At 37.3% G+C, this 14,006-nt stretch overlaps 1 protein-coding gene across 1 annotated transcript in view; it reads left to right on the forward strand.

The window, feature by feature from the left end:
• The window catches only part of LOC150077365 (adapter molecule Crk-like), a 265,034-nt gene that overhangs the window by 115,649 nt on the left and 135,379 nt on the right, over nucleotides 1-14,006 (forward strand). Inside the window, exon 3 of the mRNA XM_090386693.1 lies at nucleotides 7,045-7,198. Within this exon, the coding sequence (XP_090242819.1) occupies nucleotides 7,045-7,198 (154 nt within the window). The remainder of the gene's footprint in view (nucleotides 1-7,044; nucleotides 7,199-14,006) is intronic.

Genomic DNA, 14,006 nt, shown 5'->3' on the forward strand with positions numbered 1-14,006 from the left:
TTGGCTCATACTACATAAGCTTATACGATTGCTTTCTTGTATCACATGCCACGATCACTATTACTACTCACTGTATTCTAGATAATTTCCACCACTTTCATGTTTTTTAATAACTTCAAGTTTTTCAGCTAAAGTAATAACTTTTTATTATTTTTTTTATTGCAATCACATTGCTTTTCACTCTTTCTTTTATCCATAATTAACAGTGGCAGAAAATTAGAATTTTTAAATTTGTCATCTGAAATCAACATTTATAAACACTAATCAACATTTATTGTATATGTGGATTATTATGTTCATTCCCTATAAGTGTTAACATAATTTTGACATTCCCTGTATATAAATTATCACCTGTTATATTTTTTATTATAATTTTAATTTAACTCCTGCAGGGTTCTTAGAAGCTCTTAACAATTTTGATTATTTACTAAAGTTTCCATATTATATTTTGCTGTAATTTATTCATATCTATGTGGCAAAATTTGTAAATTCTTCTGTTTATTATTATTATCTTATTTCTTTCTTTCCCCTCCCCATTCCTGTGACAGGTAATGGAACTAGTTGCTTGGGATGGTTATGCCTAGCAATTATTTTCTTCTCTTTATTATCATTATTGTTAGTACTAGTAGTACTGGCAAGGAAGCAACGTAAGAAAACAGAAAGAGTAGGAGACCGGCGGAATTACTCGACAAGTACAGGTCACTGATGAAAAAAAGCCGTGAATTAGGGTTGAAATTGAAAGTGTCTGCAATTCTGCCCAGACACGATAGGAGGGAGTATATGATGAGAGCCCTGTCAATCAGGTAAAAATTCAGCCTGGTCTGTACTTGTTAACTGGAGAGACTGCTTCTACAGGGATGGGATACACTTAAATAGAAAGGGTGCAAGAATGTTTGCTGATGCTATTGAGGCAGTGTTAGGTGGGTCGGAAAACTGCTAGATTGGGGGGCTACAAGGACTAATAGATTAACAGTAGCCACTGGCAGAGGTGAAAGTGATTCTTGCACTGCTTCTATTGGAATGAGCCGCAGCCTGGAAAATAAGATGCAGGAGATTTCAGAGACTGCTGGGAATCATTGGGGTACAAGTAAACACATGGGTTGTGTTAGGGTAGCTAAGAAAAAGAACAGGTGCATGTATACTTGCGTGTACACCAATGCTAGGAGTTTAGTAAATAAATTTGATGAATTTGAGGTATTGCTCAAAACATCAAAGGCAGATATTGTGGGGATTTCAGAGACGTGGTGTCACACAGAAATAAAGAATGCAGAACTGGAATTTGGGGAGTACAATGTCAAAATTGAGAGTAGGAGTGTGCTATAGGCTTAATGACTCTGATGAGTATAATAAGAAACTGTTCGGAGAAATAGAGTGGGCCAGTAAATCAGAGAGTCTTATAATGGGGGATTTTAATTTCCCAGATATTATTGACTGGAATTTGGGGGCTGGTCACTCACACAGTAGCAAGGCTTTTGTGGATTTATTGGATGATTGTTTTCTACATCAGCATGTTCGGGAGGCAACTAGAGGGAGTAATACTCTTGATTTGATTATCAGTAGTGATTCTTCATGCATTAAGAATCTGCAGATAAATGAACCACTAGGTGGCAGTGATCACAGTGTTCTGAAGTGGGAGTTACTCAAAGAGGTAACTACCATTAGGGGTAAAGGGAAGGGGTATTGCTTTCGTAAAGGCGACTACAATGGACTGAGACAGTATTTAAATTCTATACAGTGGGATCAACTGATGATATTGCCAACAGCAAATTCAAAATGGGAAGCATTCAAAGAACTTATCTTGGAAGCTACTAGGTTTACATACCAACTAAGAAATATTGTTCAAGGTTTAGGCCTAAATGGATATCAGATGAACTAATGAGGCATATGGCAGAGAAGAAAAATGCATGGGATACATACAAATTAACACGTGACACAGACGCCTATGATAGATACAAGTTGATCTGTAACCAAGTTACAAAGGAGGTTAGGCAGGCAAAGGCAGATTACGAGAGATCCTTGGCAAGGGATGCGAAGAAAAACAGCAAAGAGTTCTTTACTTATGTAAACTCTAGAAGGAAGGGGATGAATCAGATTGGTCCACTTGATATCGATGGGTCAACTGTTGATGACCCTGCTCAGGTAGCTAACAAACTAAATGAATATTTTGCATCGACATTCACACATGACGAGTTATTCAGCGAGGGGAATGCCAGAGGTGTATTCAACTCTAGCAGTAAGCTAGAGAATCTTGTAATAACTGAGAGCAAAGTGGAGGAGAAATTGTTGAAGATAAACACAAGAAAGGCACCTGGGGTGGATGGAATCTATCCAGTTATATTAAAGGAGGCAGCAAAGCAAGTAAGCAAACCCTTAGCCATAATTATGAGAGCTTCCTTGGACTCAGGGGAGGTACCCATGGACTGGAGATGTGCAAATGTGACCCCAATTCACAAAGGAGGATCAAAGGCTGACACAAGTAATTATAGACCTGTGAGTTTAACTTCTGTTCCCAGAAAATTAATGGAGACACTGGTTAAAGAAGCACTGCAGGATCATCTAGACAAGACTTCAGTTATAGCTAGGAAACACCATGGTTTTGTTAAGGGGAAGTCTTGCCTGACCAATTTGATTGGATACTATGATGCAGTCACAAAAGAACTGGATGCAGGGAATAACTTTGATATTATATACTTGGATCTTAGAAAGGCTTTTGATACTGTTGCACATGGAACTCTGCTGCACAAATTGGAGCAGTGTGGCATTGGAGGCAAATTGCTGCTATGGATAAAGGGATGGTTGAGGGGGAGAAGACAGAGAGTGGTAATCAATGGACACTGCTCATCGTGGACTAATGTTATTAGTGGAGTCCCTCAGGGTTCAGTATTGGGTCCTTTATTGTTTTCTGTATTTTTAAATGATATTGATGATGGTATATCAGGCTTAATGTCCAAGTTTGCAGACGATACGAAGGTTGGCAGGGTTGTCAAGGACACTACTGACACTATGCTGCTGCAACAGGATTTGGAAAGGTTGAGCAGATGGGCTTCGAGGTGGCAAATGAAGTTTAACATTGACAAATGTAAAGTACTACATATGGGAAACAGCAACCCCAGAGCAACGTATCAACTCTGTGGTACTACACTGACAATGGTAGAGAATGATAGGGACCTGGGGGTGGTTGTGCAGGCAGATATGAAGTTCTCTGAGTAGTGCAGACGGGCTGCAAGAGTAGCTCATGGTGTATTGTCAATGATATATAGGAATTTTTCTAGCAGGGATAAGGAGGTGATTATTCCCTTGTATAAGGCAATGGTCAGGCCACACCTAGAGTACTGTATACAGGCCTGGAGGCCTCATTTCAAGAAGCATGTAGAGCTGCTGGAACGAGTACAGAGAAGGGCAACAAGATTGGTGAATGGGACAAAGGGGTGCTCTTACGAAGAAAGGCTTAAGTTTTGCGAATTACAGTGTCTGGAAACTAGGCACCAGCGAGGTGATCTGATAGAGGTGTACAAAGCCTTGAATGGTTTGAGCATGCTCAATGCCAATGGGATTCTTCCTCTTGCTCAGAATAATCACCTGAGAGGGCATAAATTCAAATTGAGGAAAGACAGATGTAGGATAGATGTGCGGAAATTTGCCTTTAGCCAGCAGGTGGTTGGTAGGTGGAACAGACTTCCATCCCTTGTCGTGGAAGTTGATAGCCTAAATAAGTTTAAGGCTCAGCTGGACAGGTATTTCGAACGAACAGAGGGGTGAAGTGGAAGCGGTTATTTTTTATTTATTTATGTTACTTTTTTTTTTTTTTTTGGCTGATGCTGCATAAGCTTGCTTTCTTGCATCAAATGCCTCTACTAATGCTAATGCTAATAAAGCTAATGCAGTATCAACAAAAAACACACACGCTACCCACTTTCACAACACCAGATGTTAGTTTCTTACAACAATCAGGCCTGATGTAGCCCAGTGGTCAGGAGCGAGAGTGCATAGCACGCGTTCCTTGAGTGGACCGGGGTTCAAGCCTGTGACTACTAAATACGATAAATATTTGTATTTGTATGGATGATTTATTGTAAACTCTACTGACTTGGTTGTCGTGCTGGAGTATAAACAGAAATTTTTTTTACTGTCTGGCTGAAAGCAAATATTTGGAACATCTGTTCTACAGCCATCCTTTTCAGTTTGAGTTTGTCGTGTGTGTGTGTGTTGTCTGAGAAAGAGTAGAATAGTATCATCATTAAGTTTTCTTAATCATTTAAAGCCTTAATCACTTGAATCAGGTCTCCTTGTCTATTGTCACTTAAGTTCGGTGGGCACCACCACCCAAACGGCACCATTTAAAAGCTAGTTGGCTTTTCATCGGTCTTTCATGCTACGATCGTGGTTTTTCTTCAAGAGTTGTCTGTGCTGTGTCTGCACCGATATTATATAGATACAGAATTTTAAAATGTTATGCCTTGTTGCATTTAGTTTATTTAAATAAATAAATAAATACGTTACATATGGAAATCAAGAATGGTACCGCGTGGTCATGTTAGATAAACAAAGTGCGTGACTACGCTTAAACAGAAACTTGTTTTACCACAGTAAAATATTCTGTTACGTATTTCAGTATTTGTTACTATTACATGTTACCCACATCTCTCTTCAAATAAATATCGCTAGGAGGAAAATTATTTTAATGTATAGAAAGATAATAATACCCAACAATTCGCTGTAAAATTACGGGAAAAATACTTTATATTTCTGAATTTCTCAAAAATTCAAGAATTCTTGAGAAATTTTATTCATCTTGATGTCACATTTTGTGCAGAACAAATCACAAGTGGGTTTTGTCTCAAAAGCTCGTTAAAATAACTCCAGGGACTCGCATCTGGTGAGTATGGGCTTGGCACACCCAGGGTCCTTAGCTGGATATCATCATTCATTTCTTTTTTTGGTGATTCCTTCCTACTTTTTGGCTAGTGCAGCATAAGCCTCAGGCTTCCTTGCACCATATGGATAATAATAATAAGTGTCTAGTTTCCAAACATTGCAATTTTTTGCAGAACTGGAACTGAAGTCTTTTGTGGTAAGAGTATCTCTTTGTGTTCTTAATTCATATGGTTGATCTACTCGGCAGCCATTCTAAGAGATGCACATCTTTCTTAAAATGAAGCTTCCAGACCTGTATGCAGTACTCTGTGTGTGTCCTAACTTATGCAATGGTATAATCACCTCTTTGTCCCGGCTGGAAACGTTCCTGTATATCAGTTGGCCAACGAGTCGATTGCAATCTACCAGTCGATCGCGGATTAAATTTTGGTTGATCACAACAAATTTTAAATATACAGTCATCCCTTGATTTGTGCACCTTGTGCAATGTAATTTTTGAGATGGTAGATCGCGGCACATTTTGAAGGAAAAAAGTAGATCACATCAAAAATTAAGTAGGCCACTCCTGCTGTATATCATTGACAGGCCCTCCTATGAGCTATTATGGCAGCCTGTCTGCACTTCTCACAGAACTTCATGTCAGACTTCTAGGTCTCTTTCATTTTCCAACATCTTGAGTGTGGTACCACCTCATCAATATCATTAATAAATACTATAAACAATGAGTCTAGCACTGAATCTGAGGGACTCCACTAATAATATTAGTGGAGAAGATGTAGACCATTTATAAACACCCTTTTTCTTCTACCACTCGACCATACCTTTGTCCATAGCAGTAATTCGCCCCCGATACCACACTTCTTCAATTTGCACAGTAGTCTTTTGTGTGGAACAGTATCAAAAGCTTTACTGAAAATTATTCACATTCAATTCTTTTCTTAATGCATCATAGTAGCTATTTGGATTGATGAGACAGGATACCCCTTTAAAAAACCCATGCTCTGATTTCTGTATAAATTCGTTCCCTTTAATATGATCTTGCAGTACTTCTTTAACCACTGGCTCCATATTTTCTATGGAACAGAAGTCACGCTTACAGGTCTAATTGCTCTGATCCTTCTTTGTGAATAGGAGAGACTCAGAATTCAGAGAGACTATACAGAATTCATCTATCCTTAAACTGTGGAATCCAGAACGACAGGCTCATTTATTTTCAATAGGAGAGACATTTGCATGCCTTGAATCTATAGGAACCTGCCATGAATCCAAGTATAATCTCATAATTATGGTCAAGGCTCTGATTACCTCTTTTGCTGCATATTTTATCTTGTATAACTGTATAGATCTCCTCAGTCTATTTGCCTCATTTACTTCAGTAATTTCTCCTCCACTTTCTTTTAGTAATAACAAAATCATTTAGCTCTGTGTTATGACTTAGTGTACTTCTGGTGTTCCTATCCCTAAAAACTTCTTCATGCATGAATAATGTAGATGTAGAATATTTATTTAGTTTTATATATGTATATTTATTATTATAATACTTCTTCCAAGACTTTTCCAAGCATAGAAATGCAGGTACATTTAAACTCAGTTGCTTTTTCTATTATTTATTTTGACATAAATAATGTATTATTATGTGATCACCCTTTTCTGAATCCTTGTTGTTCATCATGAAATTCCAAATTATTCAGAAGTTGTCCTGATACTATTTTTGTATATAATTTCAATGTGGTACATAATGTATTTATTTCTCTATAATTTTCTGGCTTATTTTTATCTCCTTTTTTCTTGAGAATTGGTATTGTGATACATTTTTTCCATTCTGTGGGTATTCTTTGTTACATATCTCTACAGAGTTTCACTAGTTTTTCTAATATAGCACTTCCATATTTGAGTGGTTCGTTATTAATTTTGTCATTACTAGCTGTTTTCAGATTTTTTTAGATTTATTATTTGTTTTTGTACTTTGATTTAGATATATAAAACATAATATCATTTGTACTTTCTTCCACTTGTTATTTTCCTGTCCTCTGCACGGAGATTTTGAAAATGTTTTCCATTCTAATATTAATGTATTGGCCAAGTTAATATATTCATTAATCGATATTAATTTTCATGATTTTATATAAATACTGACCTTTTTTTTTTTTTTTTAATTTGTCTTTTCAGGGAAGACAGTAAAGTTAGTCACTACATTATTAATAGAATCAAGCAAGGGGATCAAACCAGATTTCGAATTGGAGATCAAATGTTTCCTGACATACCATCTCTTTTAAATTTTTACAAGCTTCATTATTTAGAAAGTACACCACTAATTAGGCCTGTGAGTCAATTTTCTATAATTTACTGTATGATTTTAGCTAAATCATTGTTCAACTAAATTACTGAGTGGCACAATGATTTTGTGGAAAAACTCCATTGCCTAAAAGTGTGGAATCACATTTAATTTTTATTGATTTTCAAAGTTTTTATTAAATACAGTCAGCCCTCGTATAGCACGTGTTTGCATTACACGAATTCGATCATACACGATTTATAAATAGGGGAACGATATCTTATATAACACGAACCGAATTCGCTTATACATGATTCGCCTTTGTGTTTACAAGAAATGGCAGTCGAACGTGGAATCACCCCAACAACGCAACACGATAGCAATGAAGAAGAGTGTGAAAATGTATTTATGTGTTTTATATAAATTGAAGCTGGAGATTTGGATACAAGCCAATTGCAATATGCAATATTCTTATCTTGAACAGCCTTAGCACATATTTAATAGAATACCAAGGTTTAGATAAAGGACAAGGTTTTAAGGTGCAGTGCTGGAAGAAAGAATTTCATCCCTACAAGAATTCACTGATACAATATGAGAAAATGTTGACATCAGAAGATTTGAAACAGTAATCTGACCAAAGAAAAGAAGAAAAGAAATCTTGCAGATTATCCCATTTTGCATTCTTGTAATGCCTAGCAACACAGTTGCCAAAGGCCACCAGAGAAAGGCTCTGCTGGAGAAGAGACCATCACCAAGCTGTGATCTACTTGATCACTTGCCGCAACCTGTACTTAGACGGATTTGTGAAAAAAGATCAAGCGTGGTTAGACAATTCTAACCACTTAGTTAGAATTGTCTAACACTGTGTGGTTACAATTGTCTGGTATTCTGGTAGGTAAATGAACAGTCTGTGCAAATAATTGCATTAGTAATTGAGGCTTTTGTATTAGTAATTGTAAAAGCTTCACTATCTTGACCAGCTGGGTCTGTGTGACTAGAAAACGGAAGCTAACTGGAATTGTGAACATTAAAATCACCAAGGGAAAATTACCTCATGGTTAGGAAAGTTGGACTGGAGAAAGTCAAGTTTCAAAGAGAGGAAGTCAGAGTTTCATGTGGTTAGTAGAATCAGAAGAAAGAAGGCAACATGAATTTGATAGAATGTGGTAGAGAGATTTTAAGCCAGAGAAGATTGAAAAGAGGAGATTCCAAATTACTAAGTCTTTGACAGGGATTATCGGAACAGACATATGCACAAGTACCACCTTTGAAGCGAAAGGAACCATACAATGAATAATTTGGAGAAATGAGGTGAGCAGTGGTTGAATCAACCCATAACTGGGATTCTATCAGAAAAAGTACACGGGATATGAAAGACTGTAAGTGTAAATGGACATCAGTGAGATTGGAACTGAGGCCACATATATTTTTGAAATGAACAAGGAAGTGTTTGGGAGGTTTAGATCTTTAGATTTACTAGAATTACTTTTACTTTAAATTACTTTGAACACAATGTAATTCATTATCCATATCTATCAATTTGTTTCTCTCTTTACATTTAATGGATACTAAACTATAAAATCCAAGTTCACAAAGAACAGTAAATGAGAAAACCACTAGGGAATTCATGCTAATGCTAAGAACTGGCTGTATGGAAATACACAGTGTGAAAATATACATGTCTCTCAGAATTTTTATTGTAGAACTTTCATGTCTGGGATCTTAAAAGTGACTTGTTCCATGATCTGGACAAAATAAGGCTGATATGGTTTTACGCAGATAAATTCGGTATTTCAAATGTTTACATTGCATAATCATTGGATTGACATTCCACTACAGTGTAGTCAAGTATTGAGAAAATAAGAGAAATAATTGTTGAACTAGTGAAGACTGCCTGTGACCTCCCCCCCCCCCTTGGGGTTTGAGACCCTATGCTTCAGAACTACTGGTGTAGAAAACTTCTGAATGGGGCAGAACATTGTAAGTTTCCTGAATGTTGTAGATGATTATAGAAAGTGGGATTGTTATATCAATATTACAGTAGGTTGCATATGATTCTGGAGTGTTTGTAATAATATATTATTTATTATTTATTTTTTTATGAAAACCCTTAACACGAATGGTATTAGAACCTGTAGTACTTAGTACCTTGCTTGAGTTGGAGCTTGAGAAGATGAAAGAAGATATTTGTTGACATTAGACTTCAACTTCTGTAGGTTGTTCCTGAAGAAGGTTGTTCCAGAAAACGGCAGTAGAATGACTAAACGAGGAAGATGAAAAGTTGGTTCTGTGAGTTTGAAGTAGGACAGCAAATGGATGTTGGCTGGTGGCGGCACATGTTCAGACTATTTTAAAAGGTAGAGAGCGGGAACAAATGACCTAACTGCCCTCTTCTGAATGGAATCTAGAAGCCTGAGAGAAGTTTAGGGGGCACCTCCCCAGATGTGGGAACAATATTCCATGTTAGGGCGGATTTGTACAGAGTGAACAGCTGTTTGGAAGAAAAGTAACGTCGAGAGCAAAAGAGAACCAAGTTTTCTTAGATGCAGAGGAAGTAATATTTTTAATGTGCTTGTGCCAAGAGAGATTAGAAGTCAGGGTAATCCCCAAAAGGATATATCATCTTGCCTAGAAACTGGAGTGTCACCAAAGATAAGCACAGGAGCATAAGAATCCTTTTTGCGAGATATAAGATAAGACTGAGTTTTAGAAGGATTGAAATCAACTAAGTTTTGATTCCCCACTGAAGAATTACCTGGAGATCGGCAATTAAGAAATTGGTAGTGGATATTCAAGAATTAGGGGCTTAGAGGGGGAACAGGTATTCTGTGTGTTATCAGACACAGTCTAAAACACGGATGGATCCAATATCTTTCTATTACAGAAGATTTAGGAGAAGTCCAGTTGGCCTGCCTCCCTAAAATCCACTCGTGCACTCCTTCTCGATGGTAAGCCCTGTTACGTCACTTAGGTGGCGTAACGTGTAGAGTGGCTCTCTTCAAGACGCGTGGTCAGCGTGAAGAGGAAAAGACCAAACCCACCAGCATATGACAGAATGATGAAACAAATGGCCCTCAGTCCCCAGCAGCTTTAACTCCCCCTCTCACGGCTGCGAGAGGATCAGAGTGGAAGCAGAGGGTGTTAAGAATCTCTGGGTATGACCAGGCTGCAATTCACGGAAACTGAACTTGGCCTATTACAACGTAAGATCGTTCATTGGTGAAGACAGGATAGTAGAGCTGGAAATAGAAAATGTGAATTGGAATATCATCAGTTTGGCTGAAACAAGAAGAAGAAATGAATCACTTATAAGTTTATGAAGTGGAAATATGCTGTACACCAATGGAAACAGTGAAAGGAGAGAAGGTGGAGTTGGTCCATAAAGATATAAAAAATTCCAACATTTTGGAATTCAAAAATACATCACCAAGGGTGTCAAGACTAATACTGCAGATTTCAAAGAGGTACAAGCTAAAGGTTATAATGATTTATGCACCAACATCGAGCCATGATGATGAAGAGGTTGAAGAAATGTACACCGAAATTGAGAGTCTTCTAGATGAGCAGAAAACCCACTACACTATTATTATGGGGGAATTCAATGCTAAGTTGGAAAAAGACAAAACCGCGCAGAAAAGGGACCTATAGGAAATTTTGGAAATGGTTAAAGAAATGAAAGAGGTGAAAGACTTGTGGAATTTGCAGAATCTCTAAGATTGTCAGTAATGAACACTTTTTCAAGAAAAGGGTGAACAGAAATTGGACATTGAAGAGCCCAAATGAATTAACAACTAATGAAATCGACTTCATCCTCACTAACAGAAGATATATCGTGAATGACGTTACCGTCCTGAACAAAGTAAATGTTGAAAGTGATCAGAGAATGGCAAGATGCACACTTGATTATAGATGTAAGAAAAGAAACGAAAAAACTGACTCGAGTAAATAATACGAAAGTCTTGAGATAACAGAAGAGGTAAAAAAGCAGTATGTACTGGAACTTAAGAACAAGTTTGAGCTTCTGCGGAGAGCCAAGATATCAACGAGGAATATTACAACTTTCTGAAAGTGATAAAGCCCAAGAAACCTATAGGGAAAAAGAAATCCAAATAAGAAAAAATTAGTCAAGAAACATTTGTTATGATGAACCGAAGGCGAAAAATAAAGAGCAAGTAAACACTGACAAGAAGAAAATTGAGTATACTGAGTTATGCAAAGCCATTAGAAAGAGACTCAGATTCTTGCCCTGTTATGCACCTGGACTAAAGGACATCCAAGGTTGTCATATGACTCAACATACACTGTTTCTCTCTTGAATGGTGCTTTCTTTCCGTTCCCGTGGGGAGTGGACATAAGAAGATTTAACACAAGAAAAGTAGAACAAGCATTAAGAGAAAACAGAGGACTTAAATCAGCAGCCATGAGCAGTAATACAGAAAGACAAATGATACTGTAACTGACGAATAGCAATGGTGTACTTATAAATAGCAGAGAAGGCATAATTCAAATAGCAGAAGACTACTATAGAGAATTATACAAGGAGCGAGGGAATGATGCCAGCAGTGGGGAAGATGGATCGCAAATTAGCAACACATTCAACATACCCGATATTCTTCCTGATGAGGTAGAACATGCGTTGAAGAAAATGAAGAATTAGAAAGCCCCGAGGGAAGATGAAGTTACTGTAGAGTTGTTAAAATTGGGAGGAAGAGACATAACACAAAAACTGGCAAGGCTTATCACAAAATGTATTAGAAAAGGTGTAACACCTAAGCTTGGAATAATGCAATCATAGTTTTGCTGCATAAGAAAGGAGATAAATCAGAAATTGGAAATTATAGACCAATTAACTTGTTATCCCACATCTACAAGTTGCTCCAAGGGTCTTTAGATTAGAAAGAATACTTGATGAGAATCAACTGAAAGAGCAAGCTAGATTTAGGACAGGATTCTGAACTATTGATCACCTTCATGTAATATCACAGCTAATGGAGAAAGCAAATGAATATAAAATACCATTATGTAATGGTATTTGTGGATTATGAAAAGGCATTTGACTCCATACAGCATAAGGCAATGTTTCGGGTACTGGAAAGACAAGGCATAGATATCCCATGTATTATGATTTTGAAGAAAATATATGAGAACGCTACCTCTTTTATTAGACTAGACAAAGACAGCAGCAAATTTAAAATTGAGAAAGGAGTTCGACAAGCAGACACAATATCTCCGAAGCTGTTTACTAATGCGCTTGAGGAAGCTTTCAGACGATTAGACTGGTCGCCGAAAGGAGTCAATGTGAATGGAGAGTACTTAAACCACTTACAATTTGCAGATGACATTGGGGTCATAAGCCGCAATCCCAAAGAATTAGAGGAAAATCTTAATCAGTTATGCACAGTTAGTAAGGATTTTGGACTAAAGATGAATATGGCTAAAACAAAAGTAATGATGAACAAGTATGCCAGAGAAAGGGACATAACGATTGAAACAGCAGTAATTGAAAAGGTGGACTGATATACTTATCTGGAACAAGTTATTAGCTGTAATAATGGTAAATGGCTGGAAGTCAAGAGAAGAATAAATTTTGGATGGATAGCATTCAGGAAATATAGTCACGTACTGAAGAGCAATATCCCAGTTTGTCTGAAATGTAAAATAATGAACCAATGTATATTCCCCACCATGACTTATGGAAGTGAAACTTGGGCACTCACCAAAAGAATGGAAGAGAAGCTGAGAACTGCACAGCGAAGAATGGAGTGAATTATATTGGGAATTAGACTGTTAGATAAGAAGAGAAACACATGGATTAAGCAGCAAACTGAAGTAAAGGACATTCTTATCAAAACTAAAGAACTAAAATGGTCATGAGAAGTTAGAATACAGAGAGCCATCTACCCTTCCCCTCAGTGAGCGATCAGAGACAAAACTGGATAACCAATTACAAAAAACAGTTGGCAAACCAAAAGATGGAAGCTTGTTTAGAAGACGTTAATGCCAAACACGATCAAAAGACTGAGATGTCAAGAGCAACTGCTTGCGGTTTCACCAAACTTTTCCATTGAATTTGTCCATAAATGGATAACATAAACTAGAATATCACCAGTGGATCGACACTGATGGAATCCATACTGGCGATCGTTGATCAGACAGAAGGTTTGTAGGTAATTTGAATTGGCTGTTAATTGATTTCTGCTTTACTTTAGAAAGAGTAGAAGTAATTGCAGTGGGATGATAATTGGATTGGTGGGATTTGTCACTCTTTTTAGGAACTGGCTGGATGTAAGCAAATTTCCAAGCAGAAGGAAAAACACCTTTGAAATAAGAGAGTGGAAAAAGGCGGCAAAGAACAGGTGTAAGTTCAGGAGCACAGGTTTTGAGAACAAGCGGAGAAATACCAGCAGGACCTGGAGGTTTCTTAGCATCAACATTCGTCAAAATCGTTCTGACATCCTTTTTACGGAAGATCACAGGAGGCATTGAATGAAATCCAACTCATTAATACGCGAGTTAGAAGAAAAATGGGATACTAGCAGGTCAGCTTTATCCTTGGCTGAAGTGACAAAAGAATCATCTTCTTTTGATAGAGGTGGGAGCAGAGACAGGCAAAAGATACGGCTAATAATTTTGGCAAGAGACCAGAATGCTTGGCTACCATTAGGGCAAGAAACAAGTTTTCTACTCTTAGCCTGTTCAAACTCTAGTTTGGGCTGATTAATAACTGCTTTACAATTGTTGTGAGCTTTAGTGTAGGCTGAAAATGAAACTGAAAAATTGGAATTAAGCCAAGTACGATATGCAACATTCTTCTCTTAAACAGTCTTAGCACATTTATTGGAAAACCAAGGTTTAG

The sequence above is a fragment of the Mastigoproctus giganteus genome, chromosome 12 (genome assembly GCF_048544385.1).
Source record: "Mastigoproctus giganteus isolate SK-2022 chromosome 12, ASM4854438v1, whole genome shotgun sequence".
Classification (NCBI taxonomy): Eukaryota; Metazoa; Arthropoda; class Arachnida; order Uropygi; family Thelyphonidae; genus Mastigoproctus; species Mastigoproctus giganteus.